At 46.5% G+C, this 12,094-nt stretch overlaps 2 protein-coding genes across 3 annotated transcripts; both read left to right on the top strand.

The window, feature by feature from the left end:
• Positions 1-1,148: 1,148 nt before the first annotated feature.
• LOC123071021 (casein kinase 1-like protein 2) lies at positions 1,149-5,428 on the top strand (the record flags this gene model as incomplete). The annotated part of the gene is given in 14 exon segments (XM_044494481.1): positions 1,149-1,384; positions 1,490-1,530; positions 2,161-2,230; positions 2,335-2,483; positions 2,572-2,667; positions 2,750-2,820; positions 3,050-3,111; positions 3,268-3,331; positions 3,407-3,491; positions 3,571-3,697; positions 3,840-3,922; positions 4,004-4,058; positions 4,460-4,602; positions 4,741-5,428. Coding segments are annotated over 14 exon segments (1,425 nt in total). The 3' UTR covers positions 5,044-5,428.
• Positions 5,429-6,400: 972 nt separating this feature from the next.
• LOC123071006 (ATP-dependent zinc metalloprotease FTSH 5, mitochondrial) lies at positions 6,401-11,679 on the top strand. Of its 2 annotated transcripts, XM_044494472.1 has the most exons (7): positions 6,401-6,545; positions 7,647-7,725; positions 7,950-8,210; positions 8,426-8,662; positions 8,751-8,875; positions 9,703-10,179; positions 10,289-11,679. In XM_044494472.1, the coding sequence occupies exons 1-7, from the start codon at positions 6,519-6,521 to the stop codon at positions 11,201-11,203; spliced, it is 2,121 nt and encodes a 706-aa protein (XP_044350407.1). In that variant the 5' UTR covers positions 6,401-6,518; the 3' UTR covers positions 11,204-11,679. The 2 variants fall into 2 exon arrangements, with proteins under 2 accessions (XP_044350407.1, XP_044350400.1); XM_044494465.1 differs by lacking the exon at positions 6,401-6,545 and having other exon boundaries at positions 7,554-7,725.
• The last annotated feature ends 415 nt before the right edge of the window (positions 11,680-12,094 follow it).

The raw sequence follows: 12,094 nt of genomic DNA, 5'->3' as shown, positions 1-12,094 counted from the left end.
AAACTCATGGTGGTGGGGGCACCACAGGACTAGAAAATCTCAGGGGAGGCTGCAACACCCTCGAAACTGCAGTTTGGTAACATTCAGAGAGCAAGTACCACCATTAATTGAAAAAGAACGCCTTGTTTATTTCTTCTCTTCTCTGCCAAGTCTTTCTTCTATACCCGAAAATCGACACTCGACCAAATGTTAATTTTCATCACTCCTCCCATTGCGTCGTCGCCGCCCGAGTTTTCCTCCTACACCCCGATGTGACTGCGGTGCCCCACCGTGAGATCGCCCATCCGTCTGTCTTCCTCGCCCTAAGGTGACTGTTATTCCTTGTCGCAAGCTCTCTGCCATGTCACCTGTCCTCCTCGCCCCGGCGACACCTAGTTCTTCGATGGTGTCCTTCTCCATGTTGCTCATCACCTTGACTCACGCCAAGACAAGAAGACAACATGTGACTTGCTATGCTTGTTGGCACAGTCAGTGAGTTGCTTTGGCAAGATATGCATGTAAAACATGTTTATTGTTGTATCCGGTTGTCATTTGAGTAGTAACTAATAGAAGATCTTGACCTTGTTGACGGCATTTGCTGCACCAAATGAGAGCAGAGCTGTAATCCTTGTCAGTTCCACACATGAGGAGGTCATAAGCACCCTCATCAGATAAGTCGCCACCATTATATTAGAAACCGTCGATCCGGCCCATCGAAGGACCGAAAATCCTACATCGACGGAAGCAGAAACACGCAGCTCATCCGAGGCAACAACAACAGTAAGATGATTCCGCAAGGTCGAATGTAAATCGTCCCGTGAAACTACCAAAGCAAAATGCTTGGCCATCGGAGAAACTAGAATTCCTTTTGATGGCCCCCAAACTAAAAATGGGAGGAAGGTGAAAGAGATGGTGAAAGAGATGTTGTGCTGGTTGAGGTTTGTTGGCTTGGGAAAGGGAGATTTTTTCTTTTATATATATATAAAAGGGGGAAAAAAGGGAAAAGGAGGGGGGGACTCCACCCCGACCCGCCATCTTTGCCGTGGGGCACCCCGGGTTCCCCAGTATTTCGTCCCCGAGCCCCGGCGCTTGTCCGTCTCGTGGTCAGGTCAGGTCAGGTGCTCGCTCGCTCCTCCGTCCCCGGAAGAAATCCCCAATCCCTCCTCCTCACTCCGATCCACTCGATCGAGCCCTAGCCCCGCATCCCCGACCCCGACCCGATTCCGGCCGCCCCGATCCGATCCTCTCCCTCCCCTCCCGTCCACCGCATGCGAGGCTCCGGCCGGCGGTAGCCTCGGCTCGCGCGGACGGACAGGCAGGGCGGCGGCCATGGAGCCGCGCATCGGCAACAAGTTCCGCGTCGGCCGCAAGCTGGGGAGCGGCTCCTTCGGGGAGATCTACCTCGGTCCGTCCCCCTCCGTCCGCCAGATCCCCCTTTCCTCCCAAAGCCATCGCCTTTTTATCTTCCTCTTTTTTTTTAAACAAATTCCGTCTCCGTCTCTGTGTGCAGGCACCAACGTGCAGACCAACGAGGAGGTCGCGATCAAGCTCGTGAGTTCCTCCGTCCCTCTCTCTCCACGACGCTCATCAATTTTCTCCGCCCCCCGTGGTGTGGTTTCGGGGGATCTAGGTCGAATTGGATGCTAGATTTGACGAATTGCCATGCCATGATTTTCTTAGCGTCGGATTAATAAGGCCGTGGAAACCCGTGGATTACGCCGCTTGTTAATTCCTGTAGCTGATGCTCATGGAATGGTGATGCATGGAATTATGTGCTTTGGCTGGCTGTGTGCAATGCAGTTTGGTCTACCTGTCTAGTTACATGCTTTAGCTGCTGCTGCCGAAATACAAACCTTAATTAAAGAGATGGAATACACAAATGTCGATGCCCCTCTGTTTGCTTTTCCTAGGCTAGGATTCATTTGCTCAGTCTCTTACCGCAAGCTTGTAATTACATGTTTTGTCTGCCAAAATATGAGATTCTTCAAGAGATGGAATGGAACACACAAATGTTTCGCACCAGTATAGTTGCTTCTGTTTCACTTTTCTGTAGGCTAGCCTTAATTTGCTTTGATCTCATAACCATAATAAGTTTCTAATTTCATTACAAGTGTTCTGCCTGATTCATTTACCCGAGGTGATGCTCTTTGATTCGTCTTGTTTCTGCGTGGTTTTGCTCAGGAAAATGTCAAGACAAAGCATCCGCAGCTGCTGTATGAGTCAAAGCTGTACAGAATACTTCAAGGAGGAAGTAATATATATTTTCCTGCTTCCTTGGTCTTACTTGGTCCAGTCTCTTTTCTCTTGTTTATTTATTCACGGAGGGATCAACTGACTCCCCCTACTGTTCTGCAGCTGGAATCCCAAACGTCAAGTGGTTTGGTGTGGAGGGTGATTACAATGTTTTGGTGATGGACTTGCTGGGCCCAAGCCTCGAGGATCTTTTCAGTTTTTGCAACAGGAAGCTTTCTCTAAAAACTGTTTTGATGCTTGCTGATCAAATGGTATGCAACACCTCAGATTCCCTTGGCATCATTACTTTGGTCTCTTTCGTTTCATCATGTGGGATTTGAATTACTTCCTTTTTTTCAGATCAACCGTGTCGAATTCGTCCATTCCAAGTCTTTCTTGCATAGAGATATCAAGCCGGACAATTTTCTCATGGGTCTTGGGAAAAGGGCAAATCAGGTCAACGCTACATTCCACTGGCATGCCTTTATTGATGGATGTATTATTGGTGTTCTTATCTGCAACTTTCATCTATCTGTAGGTTTATTGTATAGATTTTGGGCTTGCAAAGAAGTATAGGGATACATCGACACACCAGCACATTCCATATAGGTAAATGTTATATCCCATTGTTGATCTACTTGAAGAGATTTGGATGCATTCTACAGTATATTGTCAAAGTTACGGCTATTCTTTTGATGTTGCCACACATAACTTCTTTACATTCATGGCATAAGCATTTTATGTTCATGCCTGAGTTTTGCACTGATTATATAATTTAAATCAGTGGACAACACAGTATCTGTGGCAAAACTTATGACCGTTCTCTATTTAATCACAGAGAGAACAAGAACTTGACAGGAACAGCAAGATATGCGAGTGTAAACACTCATCTTGGAATTGGTAAGTTTCCTTGACTGTTGGCTGTGTACTCCTTTATTCTGTAACTGTACTTAGACTCCCGAGGCATCTAGTGTTATTTGTTCCTTGTAAAATTCTCTTACCTTTCATGCATTAATCTGTTCAGATATCCTAATTTATTTTTCTGCTTCACCGTAGAACAAAGCAGGAGGGATGACATGGAATCTCTTGGATATGTGCTGATGTACTTCTTAAGAGGAAGGTTGTTGACAATAACCACACGTGATTTTCTGGCAGCCTAATTATCTGCACTGACACATGCTGTTGTTGCTGTCAGTCTTCCATGGCAGGGTCTGAAAGCTGGGAACAAGAAACAGAAGTATGAGAAAATCAGCGAAAGGAAAATTGCCACTTCAACTGAGGTAGCGTGTGTTCTTCTCTATATCCTGCGTTCACCACCATTGAGGCATTATTTTCTTAATTGTATTCTCTTGACTGTAGGCCCTCTGTCGTGGATATCCTACTGAATTTGCATCTTATTTCCATTACTGCCGCTCACTGCGCTTTGAAGATACGCCAGATTATCAGTATCTCAAGAGATTGTTCAGAGACCTTTTTATTCGAGAGGGTGAGTTTTCTTTTTTGCATGTTTTGAACTTATAATCATTCATTTAATTTAGTGATTGATGATTCATTGATGTTTACACACCAAAATGCTGCAAATTGCTCTCCTTTTAAACTCTTGACAGAGCAATGTTTGGTACTTGCAGGGTTTCAATTTGATTATGTTTTTGATTGGACGATTCTCAAGTATCAACAGTCACAAATGACCAGTGCTCCACCGCGCGCCATGGTCAGTACTGTTCCTCCTTTCCTTAATGCTGCGCACATGACGATTCATGTCTTACCGTTTGCTGCTTTCCTTTTATGTTAGGCCGCGGCAGCAGGACAAAGCTCTGGGATGGCTCCCATGGCAAATAGACAGTCAGGTACAGTATATTATCCATCTCATGATGGATTCTAGAGTATCTTATCAGTTATTTATATGCAAGGCAATAAGTTAGTATCTGTAGTAGATGTAAGTCTGTGTATTCTTCAAATAAGATGGTATTTCCCTGGAAAATAGATTTTTGAAATGTGCATGTGGTACAACCAGGTTGAGATTACAAAATGTTCGTACTAGTAGGGAGTTAGAAATCAGGCTCATTACCTGTTGCTTTGTTCTGTTGAGTTGGTTAATTGTATGTATATCCGGGAACCGTTTAAATGATAATCACATAAGCGTGTGGGAAATACAGATGTATGATAATGAACCCATTGAGACCAGTCGCAGTTTGGTCTTTGCCTCGCGCCTTTATGTGTTTAACAACCGTGCGCTGAATGGATGCAGCCACTGAAGAAGGGAGGAGGAGCGGGTGGTCAGATATGGATGGCATGCGGCGCCAGGTTCCACCTCCAGCTATAAATGCAGGCAGCCTGGCCAAACAGAAGTCGCCAATCAGACATGACCAATCCACCTCAAAAGATGCTATGGTAAGTTGTCAAGAGTTGCTACGTATTTCATCCCATCTGTCTCTTGTTGCTAGGGAAATATGCAGACCACTGAAGTGGTCTTGTGTACATACATACATAAAACTGGCCTGTAACACCTGACCCTTAAATGACGTGTAGTTCTCCAGTTCGACTTTGCTGGGACGGTCAAGCGGATCCTCAAGGCGACCTGCTGTCTCTAGCAGCCGGGAGCCGAGCACGGACGCGGAGCAGACGCGCAGCCGCACGACTGACGCGAGCCCAGGGGCGTTCCAGCGGTCGTCCGCCCCGCGGTGGAGCCCGCAGGTTGGCGACTCGTCGGACACGAGGGGCCGGTCGTCCTCGGGCAGGCACCAGTCGTCGAGCGCCAAGAACTACGAGTCCACGGTGCGGGGCATCCAGGGCCTCAACTTCGACGGCGACGACACCAGGAACCACTACTAGGCCCCGAGACGGAGGAGGCCGGGCAAATAAGAGGTGTGGTCTGGCGGGGATGTCTCAGCCAGGCAGCGGCTACCACGGGCGGGCGTGCCATGGTCTTCTTTATAACGAATGAATGGATGGAAATGGAATGAATGAATGGTGTTTGATGACGGCGGTGGGTTGCTTGGCCGTTTTAATTTGTACAGTTTGTTTCTCCCCTTTGTTGTGGTCGCTTGCGGCGTTAATTTTAGTCCCTTGATGAAGATGGATGATGTTGTATTTCGGAGAGATGTATGCAGGCCGGCGTGGCGTAACGCCGCTCGTTTGGAATCCCTTGGTTTTTAAATTAAAATGGCCGAATGCCTGCGAATATATAATACATGTTTTAAAGTTGGTGAGACTGAGAGCTGCTGCTGTTGATTCTGTTGCCAAAGCTGAGATGATTGACTGCTAGCAGATTTGCATTTCATTCTAGTTTGTCGAGGCTTGAGAATTGCTGCTGCTTATTTATGCTTTTGGCAGGGCTGAAGTGGTGTGCTATTCCTTGTAAAAATGAAGTAACAAATCCAGCTCCTTACTTTTTTTTTTGAATGAATGGAGATATATGCATCTCTTGGAGCTGTTCATGCCAATTGAGAGATCTGTTTTTTTTTTCTGAGGGAATGTGAATGGTGATCTTTTTCAAAATATGTTTTTGGAGATTTCTGTATGCTGCTGAATTTACAATTGAGTTTTTGGTTGAGGTCTGGAACCACTTTGACTGTCTGCTTGTATCAGCACCAAACTTCATCAATCTCAAGACCAGCCAGCTCAAGGAAAAGGGATAAAAGAACTTTCTTGGAGGTGCTAGTAGAGGCAGGGTATGCATGTGTGCGTTCATAGGGTACTGTAATGTGTTTGTCAAAAAACAAAATACTCCAATGTAGTTTTCCCAAACCAAATTTTGAACTTTGTTGAAAATCTTGAGACCAAATTAACTTTGCTACACCATCAACCTGGCTATTTTTTTGAAGAACAAACTTGGCACCTTTTTATCATCTACTGTATTTTTTAGTTTTTTTTTAGACAATACTGTATTTTTTGTAGTAATAAGCACTTGTTTTATCATCAAATTTTTGGCAAATCGGAGTAGAACATTTTTCTATCATCCACTTTTTTTTGAGGGCAAAACTAAGCTTTATTGATGATAATCCACATGGAGTGGGATAGCACATGTTTTTTAAAATGGTATCCGTTCAAGTCCGTGGGCCTCGTGGCCTGGCCCTCGCCCAACTGCCAGCCCGGTCCGGCCCTCGCCCAACCGCCAGCCCGGCCCGGCCCGGCCCAGGGAAAGAAGGACGCCACGAAATTAACCACAGCCTGAGAAAACACAAGGGGAAAAAAATCTACTCTTTCTTCTTCTCCAATCTCTCTCTCTCTCTCTCCAGTCTCCCTCACCGGCTCCGATCACCCGGCGGGTGGGCTCGCGGCGGGGCGCACCCCATCCCCTCCCCCCCATGGCCTGGCGGCTCGCCCTCTCCAAGGTACTCCCTCCCTCCCTCCGCGAACAAGATTCCTCTTCCGTCCCCTTCCGTCCGCCGCCGGCGCCGCCGCAGGCGATCCCGCCCGTGTCGGTAACTTGGATCGGCCGCGCGTGCCGCGGGTTCAGGGCGCCCGCCGCGCCGTCGTCCGCGGGGCTAGCTAGGGTTTATTAGGGCGCCGCGAGTCTGACTCTGGAATATTCAACCCCCCGCAATACATAGATACTACGGAGGGAGTAGATCTTACCGCGCCGGCCTACTTCTCCTCCGCCGTCCAGTGCCTAGCCTAGCCGCCGTAGCCGGTGGCTGTCGAATCACGCCAGTGCAACGGCAACTATGCAGACTAGTAGTAGTAGGTTAGGTTAATTGTTCGTCGCATGGAGAAAATAAGGCTGAAATCTGTAGCAGATGGATGGTGCTTAGAATTTCTATCTCGGACCGTCGAATGCCAGGCGGCGGTGTCTCGCCCTTTATTCAGAAATCAGATGTTGCATATCCAAGGCAGTGGCTACCCCCTTTTCAGGGATATTTGTTTGTTTGTTTGTTTGTACCGCTGTCGATTGCTCTGTTTGGCATGCCGTGCTTCTTGTGTTTTCACTGATTCAAGGCTATGAATGAAGATGCTGGAGATTTTACTGTTAGAGAAAGGCTAAAAACCACTCCCTCTGTTCATGAATATAAGATGTTTTTTTTTTAACTTTTTTCTGAATCGGATGCATATAGGCCACGTTTTACACTGTTGTTTCACTCATTTCAGTCTGTATGTAGTCCGTATTGAAATATCCAAAACATCTTATATTTATGAACGGAGGGAGTAGTATTCACAATTTCACATGAACCTGCTCTTTTATTCAATTGTTGGAGCTATTGGCCTCTTTGGACTCATGCTGCTTTTAGTCATGCAATAGAGCTTGGTATGTTTTAATCTCCACTTGAGCTTCCATGAGTCACCTGATATGTGATAACCTTGTGTAATATCTTGGCTTTTTAAATATATTTTAGTTAAGTCATTTCAGATCTTTCTTTATGCCTGTCGCTATTGAGATAGCTCAGCTCAGCTCAAACGTTGGTTGCAGTATGTTTGAACTTCTGTTTGTGTCTCAGGCTGGAAGGCGGTCGTCGAGTGTGGTCTACAATGAGCTAGTGAGTACAAGTGCTTTCAGGACACCTGCAAATGGCACCGGTATGGCCTCCCTCCCTCCCTCTCTTCCAAGGACATACTCTTATGTGGAAACAAGCTCCTGGTTTCATTATGCCGAGCATTTCTTTCTATTAGTGTGGCATAAAGAGTTTCCCTTTGTGTGAAAAAATGCATCTTACTGTACTCCAGGTCTCATGCTTCAGTTGTTGCTCATGAAAGAAATCCTGCTGTTTGCAAACTGAGGTTGGGTGTTCTAATTAATGCAGGCGGAGTTCTCAAGGCGCTGCAAGAGAGGTACCGATCAAGCTACGTCGGTAGCTTCGCGCGCAGGCTACGAGACTTTGACACGCCAAGTGATGCCTCCCTTCTTAAAGAGATCTACAGAAGTAACCCAGAAAGGGTCGTGCAGATCTTTGAGAGCCAGCCTTCCTTACATAACAACTCTTCGGCTCTCTCCCAGTATGTGAAGGCTCTTGTCGCTCTCGACAGGCTGGATGAAAGCCCGCTGCTTAAGACATTGCAGAGAGGTAGTGGTCTCTACTGCTTCACTTAAACTGATTGATTTTTTGTGCTGTTTGTTCAAGTGCGTCCTTCATTCAACGTACTGAACATGATACTGTCTGTTTACGCCGTACCCGCACCTTTAACTAGTGGGTTTCTTTTATGATATACGCATGCCCTTATTTTTAACTTTCTGCTCTCATATTTTGATGTTAACACTCAACATGATCTAAACACGCAGGAATTGTCAATTCAGCAAGGGAGGAAGAAGGGTTTAGTGGCATCCCAGCATTTCAAAGTGTTGGCCGTACGACGAAAGATGGGGCTCTTGGTACTGCTGGTGCACCAATTCACATGGTTGCATCAGAGACTGGCCAATTCAAGGAGCAGCTTTGGCGTACCTTCCGAAGCATTGCACTCACTTTCCTAGTAATCTCCGGCATCGGGGCTCTGATTGAAGATAGAGGAATTAGTAAAGGTTTGTCATTTTGATGACTTTATATACATCTCCTGATCCTTATTCAGTTCCAGCAGTAGTCCCTATTGACTTTGAATTATATATGCAGGCCTTGGATTGCATGAAGAGGTTCAGCCAAGCTTGGATTCGAGCACAAAATTCAGTGATGTCAAGGGGGTTGATGAAGCTAAAGCTGAACTCGAGGAAATAGTTCACTACCTACGAGATCCCAAGGTGAAGTTTTATCACTCTGCTGTTTCCATCCACCAGTGAATTAGGAAGATATTAACAGCTGGGTAATGATACTGTAAACAAATATGTCTACACTCTTCCCCAACGAGGCTGCTATCATAAACAATTAAACATGCTGTGCTGTACTGAAATTTAAAGACAGATACAGTTTAGTTAATACCAAATCAACTGGTCTGCTACATGATAAATTGATACTTCATGTCATGCCTCCCTTTCCCTCTATTTGTTGTGATTTTTAGCCCGCAGAAGAACTGCATTTCCCATCTAATATTTTCATCCTGGTCTTCTAGAGATACTCGATAAATGATAAAAGTCTTACATAGAATGAAATATACGCTGCAGCTTACATGGAAAGAAAGGCTCTTCTGCCTTTCTTTTGAAAAGTTTGCGCCACTTTACTTTGTACTCTTACATTATGGGACAGAGGGAGTAGCTTTTAAGTCTTACATAGAATAAATGTCTTCAGTGTAGCTTAAACCAAGTTTGGTGCTGAGCTTTTCTTGCATGAGTACAAAGTAAAGTGTAGAATAAATGTCTTCAGTGTAGAATAAATGTCTTACATAGAGTCTTTGCGCCACTTCATTTCAAAGTGTCAAAAAACGTCTTACATTATGGGACGGAGGGAGTAGCTTTTAAGTCTTACATAGAATGAAATATACTATTGCTTTTGTCATGACATTGTGCCTTTTATACTGTGTCCTTGGTGCTGAGCTGTTAAACCAAGTTTTGCTTAAAGATGTGTAGAGTGTTTCATGTGATGTGCCCTTGTTCTTTTATAAGTATTCACCATCACCTTTCATGCTTTGCAGCGTTTCACACGCCTTGGTGGCAAGCTTCCAAAAGGTGTTCTACTTGTCGGCCCACCCGGGACAGGGAAAACCATGTTGGCAAGGGCTATCGCTGGGGAAGCTGGCGTTCCTTTCTTCTCCTGCAGCGGCAGTGAGTTTGAGGAGATGTTTGTGGGTGTCGGGGCAAGAAGAGTGAGGGATCTATTCAGTGCAGCAAAGAAACGATCTCCATGTATAATTTTCATTGATGAAATTGATGCAATTGGTGGGAGCAGAAACCCAAAAGATCAACAGTATATGAAGATGACCTTGAACCAGTTACTTGTTGAGCTGGATGGCTTTAAGCAGAATGATGGGATCATTGTAATTGCAGCAACAAACTTCCCCCAGTCACTAGATAAAGCCCTTGTTAGGCCTGGGCGTTTTGACCGTCATATCGTGGTTCCTAACCCAGATGTTGAGGGCCGACGGCAGATCCTGGAGACTCATATGTCAAAGGTAAAGAATCCTTCCTTATCCCATGCATTTCTCTTGTAATGCTTGATTGGTTTTCTCCACATAATTTAAGGCAGCTGACTCCACCTTTTCTCCCTGAACTGAACTGCAGGTGTTAAAAGCAGACGATGTGGATTTGATGACCATTGCCAGGGGAACGCCTGGATTCTCAGGTGCAGACCTTGCAAACCTGGTGAACGTGGCTGCTCTCAAGGCTGCCATGGATGGAGCGAAATCTGTTTCAATGACCGACCTCGAGTTTGCCAAGGACAGGATCATGATGGGCAGCGAGCGCAAATCAGCAGTGATATCCGACGAAAGCAGGAAGATGACTGCATACCATGAGGGAGGGCATGCGCTGGTCGCGATACACACGGCCGGTGCCCACCCCGTCCACAAGGCCACCATTGTTCCGAGGGGAATGGCTCTGGGCATGGTCACGCAGCTGCCAGAGAAGGACCAGACCAGCGTGTCTAGGAAGCAGATGCTGGCAAGGCTGGACGTCTGCATGGGAGGGCGGGTGGCCGAGGAGCTTATATTTGGGGAGAGTGAGGTAACGTCGGGCGCGTCGTCCGACCTAAGCCAAGCGACCCGGCTGGCCAAGGCCATGGTGACCAAGTATGGCATGAGCAAGCGCGTGGGCCTTGTGGCCTACAACTATGACGACGATGGGAAGACCATGAGCACGCAGACGCGGGGTCTGGTGGAGCAGGAGGTGAAGGAGCTGCTGGAGACGGCCTACAACAATGCCAAGACGATCCTCACGACCCACAACAAGGAGCTGCACGCGCTCGCCAACGCCCTCATCGAGCGCGAGACCCTCACTGGCGCCCAGATCAAGAACCTTCTGTCGCAGGTAAACAGCAGCAGTGACACTCAGCAGCCCCAGGCCGCTGAGGTTCCACAGCAAACACCCGCTGCCCCAGCCTCACCCCAGTCTCCAGCAGCAGCGGCTGCGGCCGCCGCCGCAGCTGCAGCACAGCAAGCAGCGGCTCAAGCCAAAGGAGTCGCAGGCATCGGGTCCTAGCCTCACCGGGCAACAAGAGAACATCAACCCAGCAAAGTGCCATTAATTAGCATGCTGTTTTTTTATGGACAACAGGGCAAATTCTTAGCTGCCGCTGAAGAGAGCATCTGTACTCTGTAGTAATTTAGCTAGTCGGGAGTACAATTTATATGTGTTCTTGGCTGTTGGTATGATGCAGCCTGAAGAAGAAGAAGATCCATCCATGGCAGGGGATCCGCTGAGTCATGTCAAGGAGATTTTGTACTCTGCATTAATTAGACCTCTTATCATTTGATCGTCGTGACGTATCATATGTCGCAATCTTGGATAAGTTATAACGCGCCGGTTATACTCCAGTTTAGATGGCCTGCCTTGTTGTTGCTGTGGCAACTTTTTTCGATGTTAAAAGCTCACCAGGAATGACATGGCATTGTAAGATCATCGCCTGGTACTCTGTTGTTTCCTTTCTATATATCTGCACGGAGATTGATTCTTGATGCAATTGCATCAGGTTCTTTGGTGTTGTTGATGTTTTTACCTTTGACAAGGTCGGCAATGCGATGTGTAGATCACCTTGTGTGATCACACCAGTGGTAGCTAGTGTGCAACAACATTTTGTCTCCAAAATTTGTGGAAGTATGAACGAATGGAAAACTGGCATTCGAAAGCCTCGCCGGTGGGCTCATTGTAGGGTTTGGATCTGTTGAATTTTGGAAGGCCCCACTATGTGAAGTATCCTGAGACCTATATAGAGAGGTAAAAAAAAAGCATATCTGGCACCCACATAGATAACACAATCATAGTAACTAATTTAATGTAAAAGCAAAAATATGCTTCCATGGTAGAATCTGGAATAGCCATGTTAACAACTTAACAACAGTACTGCACAGACTGATCGAACCTTGCGAACAA

This window comes from Triticum aestivum, chromosome 1A (genome assembly GCF_018294505.1).
Source record: "Triticum aestivum cultivar Chinese Spring chromosome 1A, IWGSC CS RefSeq v2.1, whole genome shotgun sequence".
Taxonomy (NCBI): domain Eukaryota; kingdom Viridiplantae; phylum Streptophyta; class Magnoliopsida; order Poales; family Poaceae; genus Triticum; species Triticum aestivum.
This window is presented reverse-complemented; position numbering and strand designations above follow the sequence as displayed.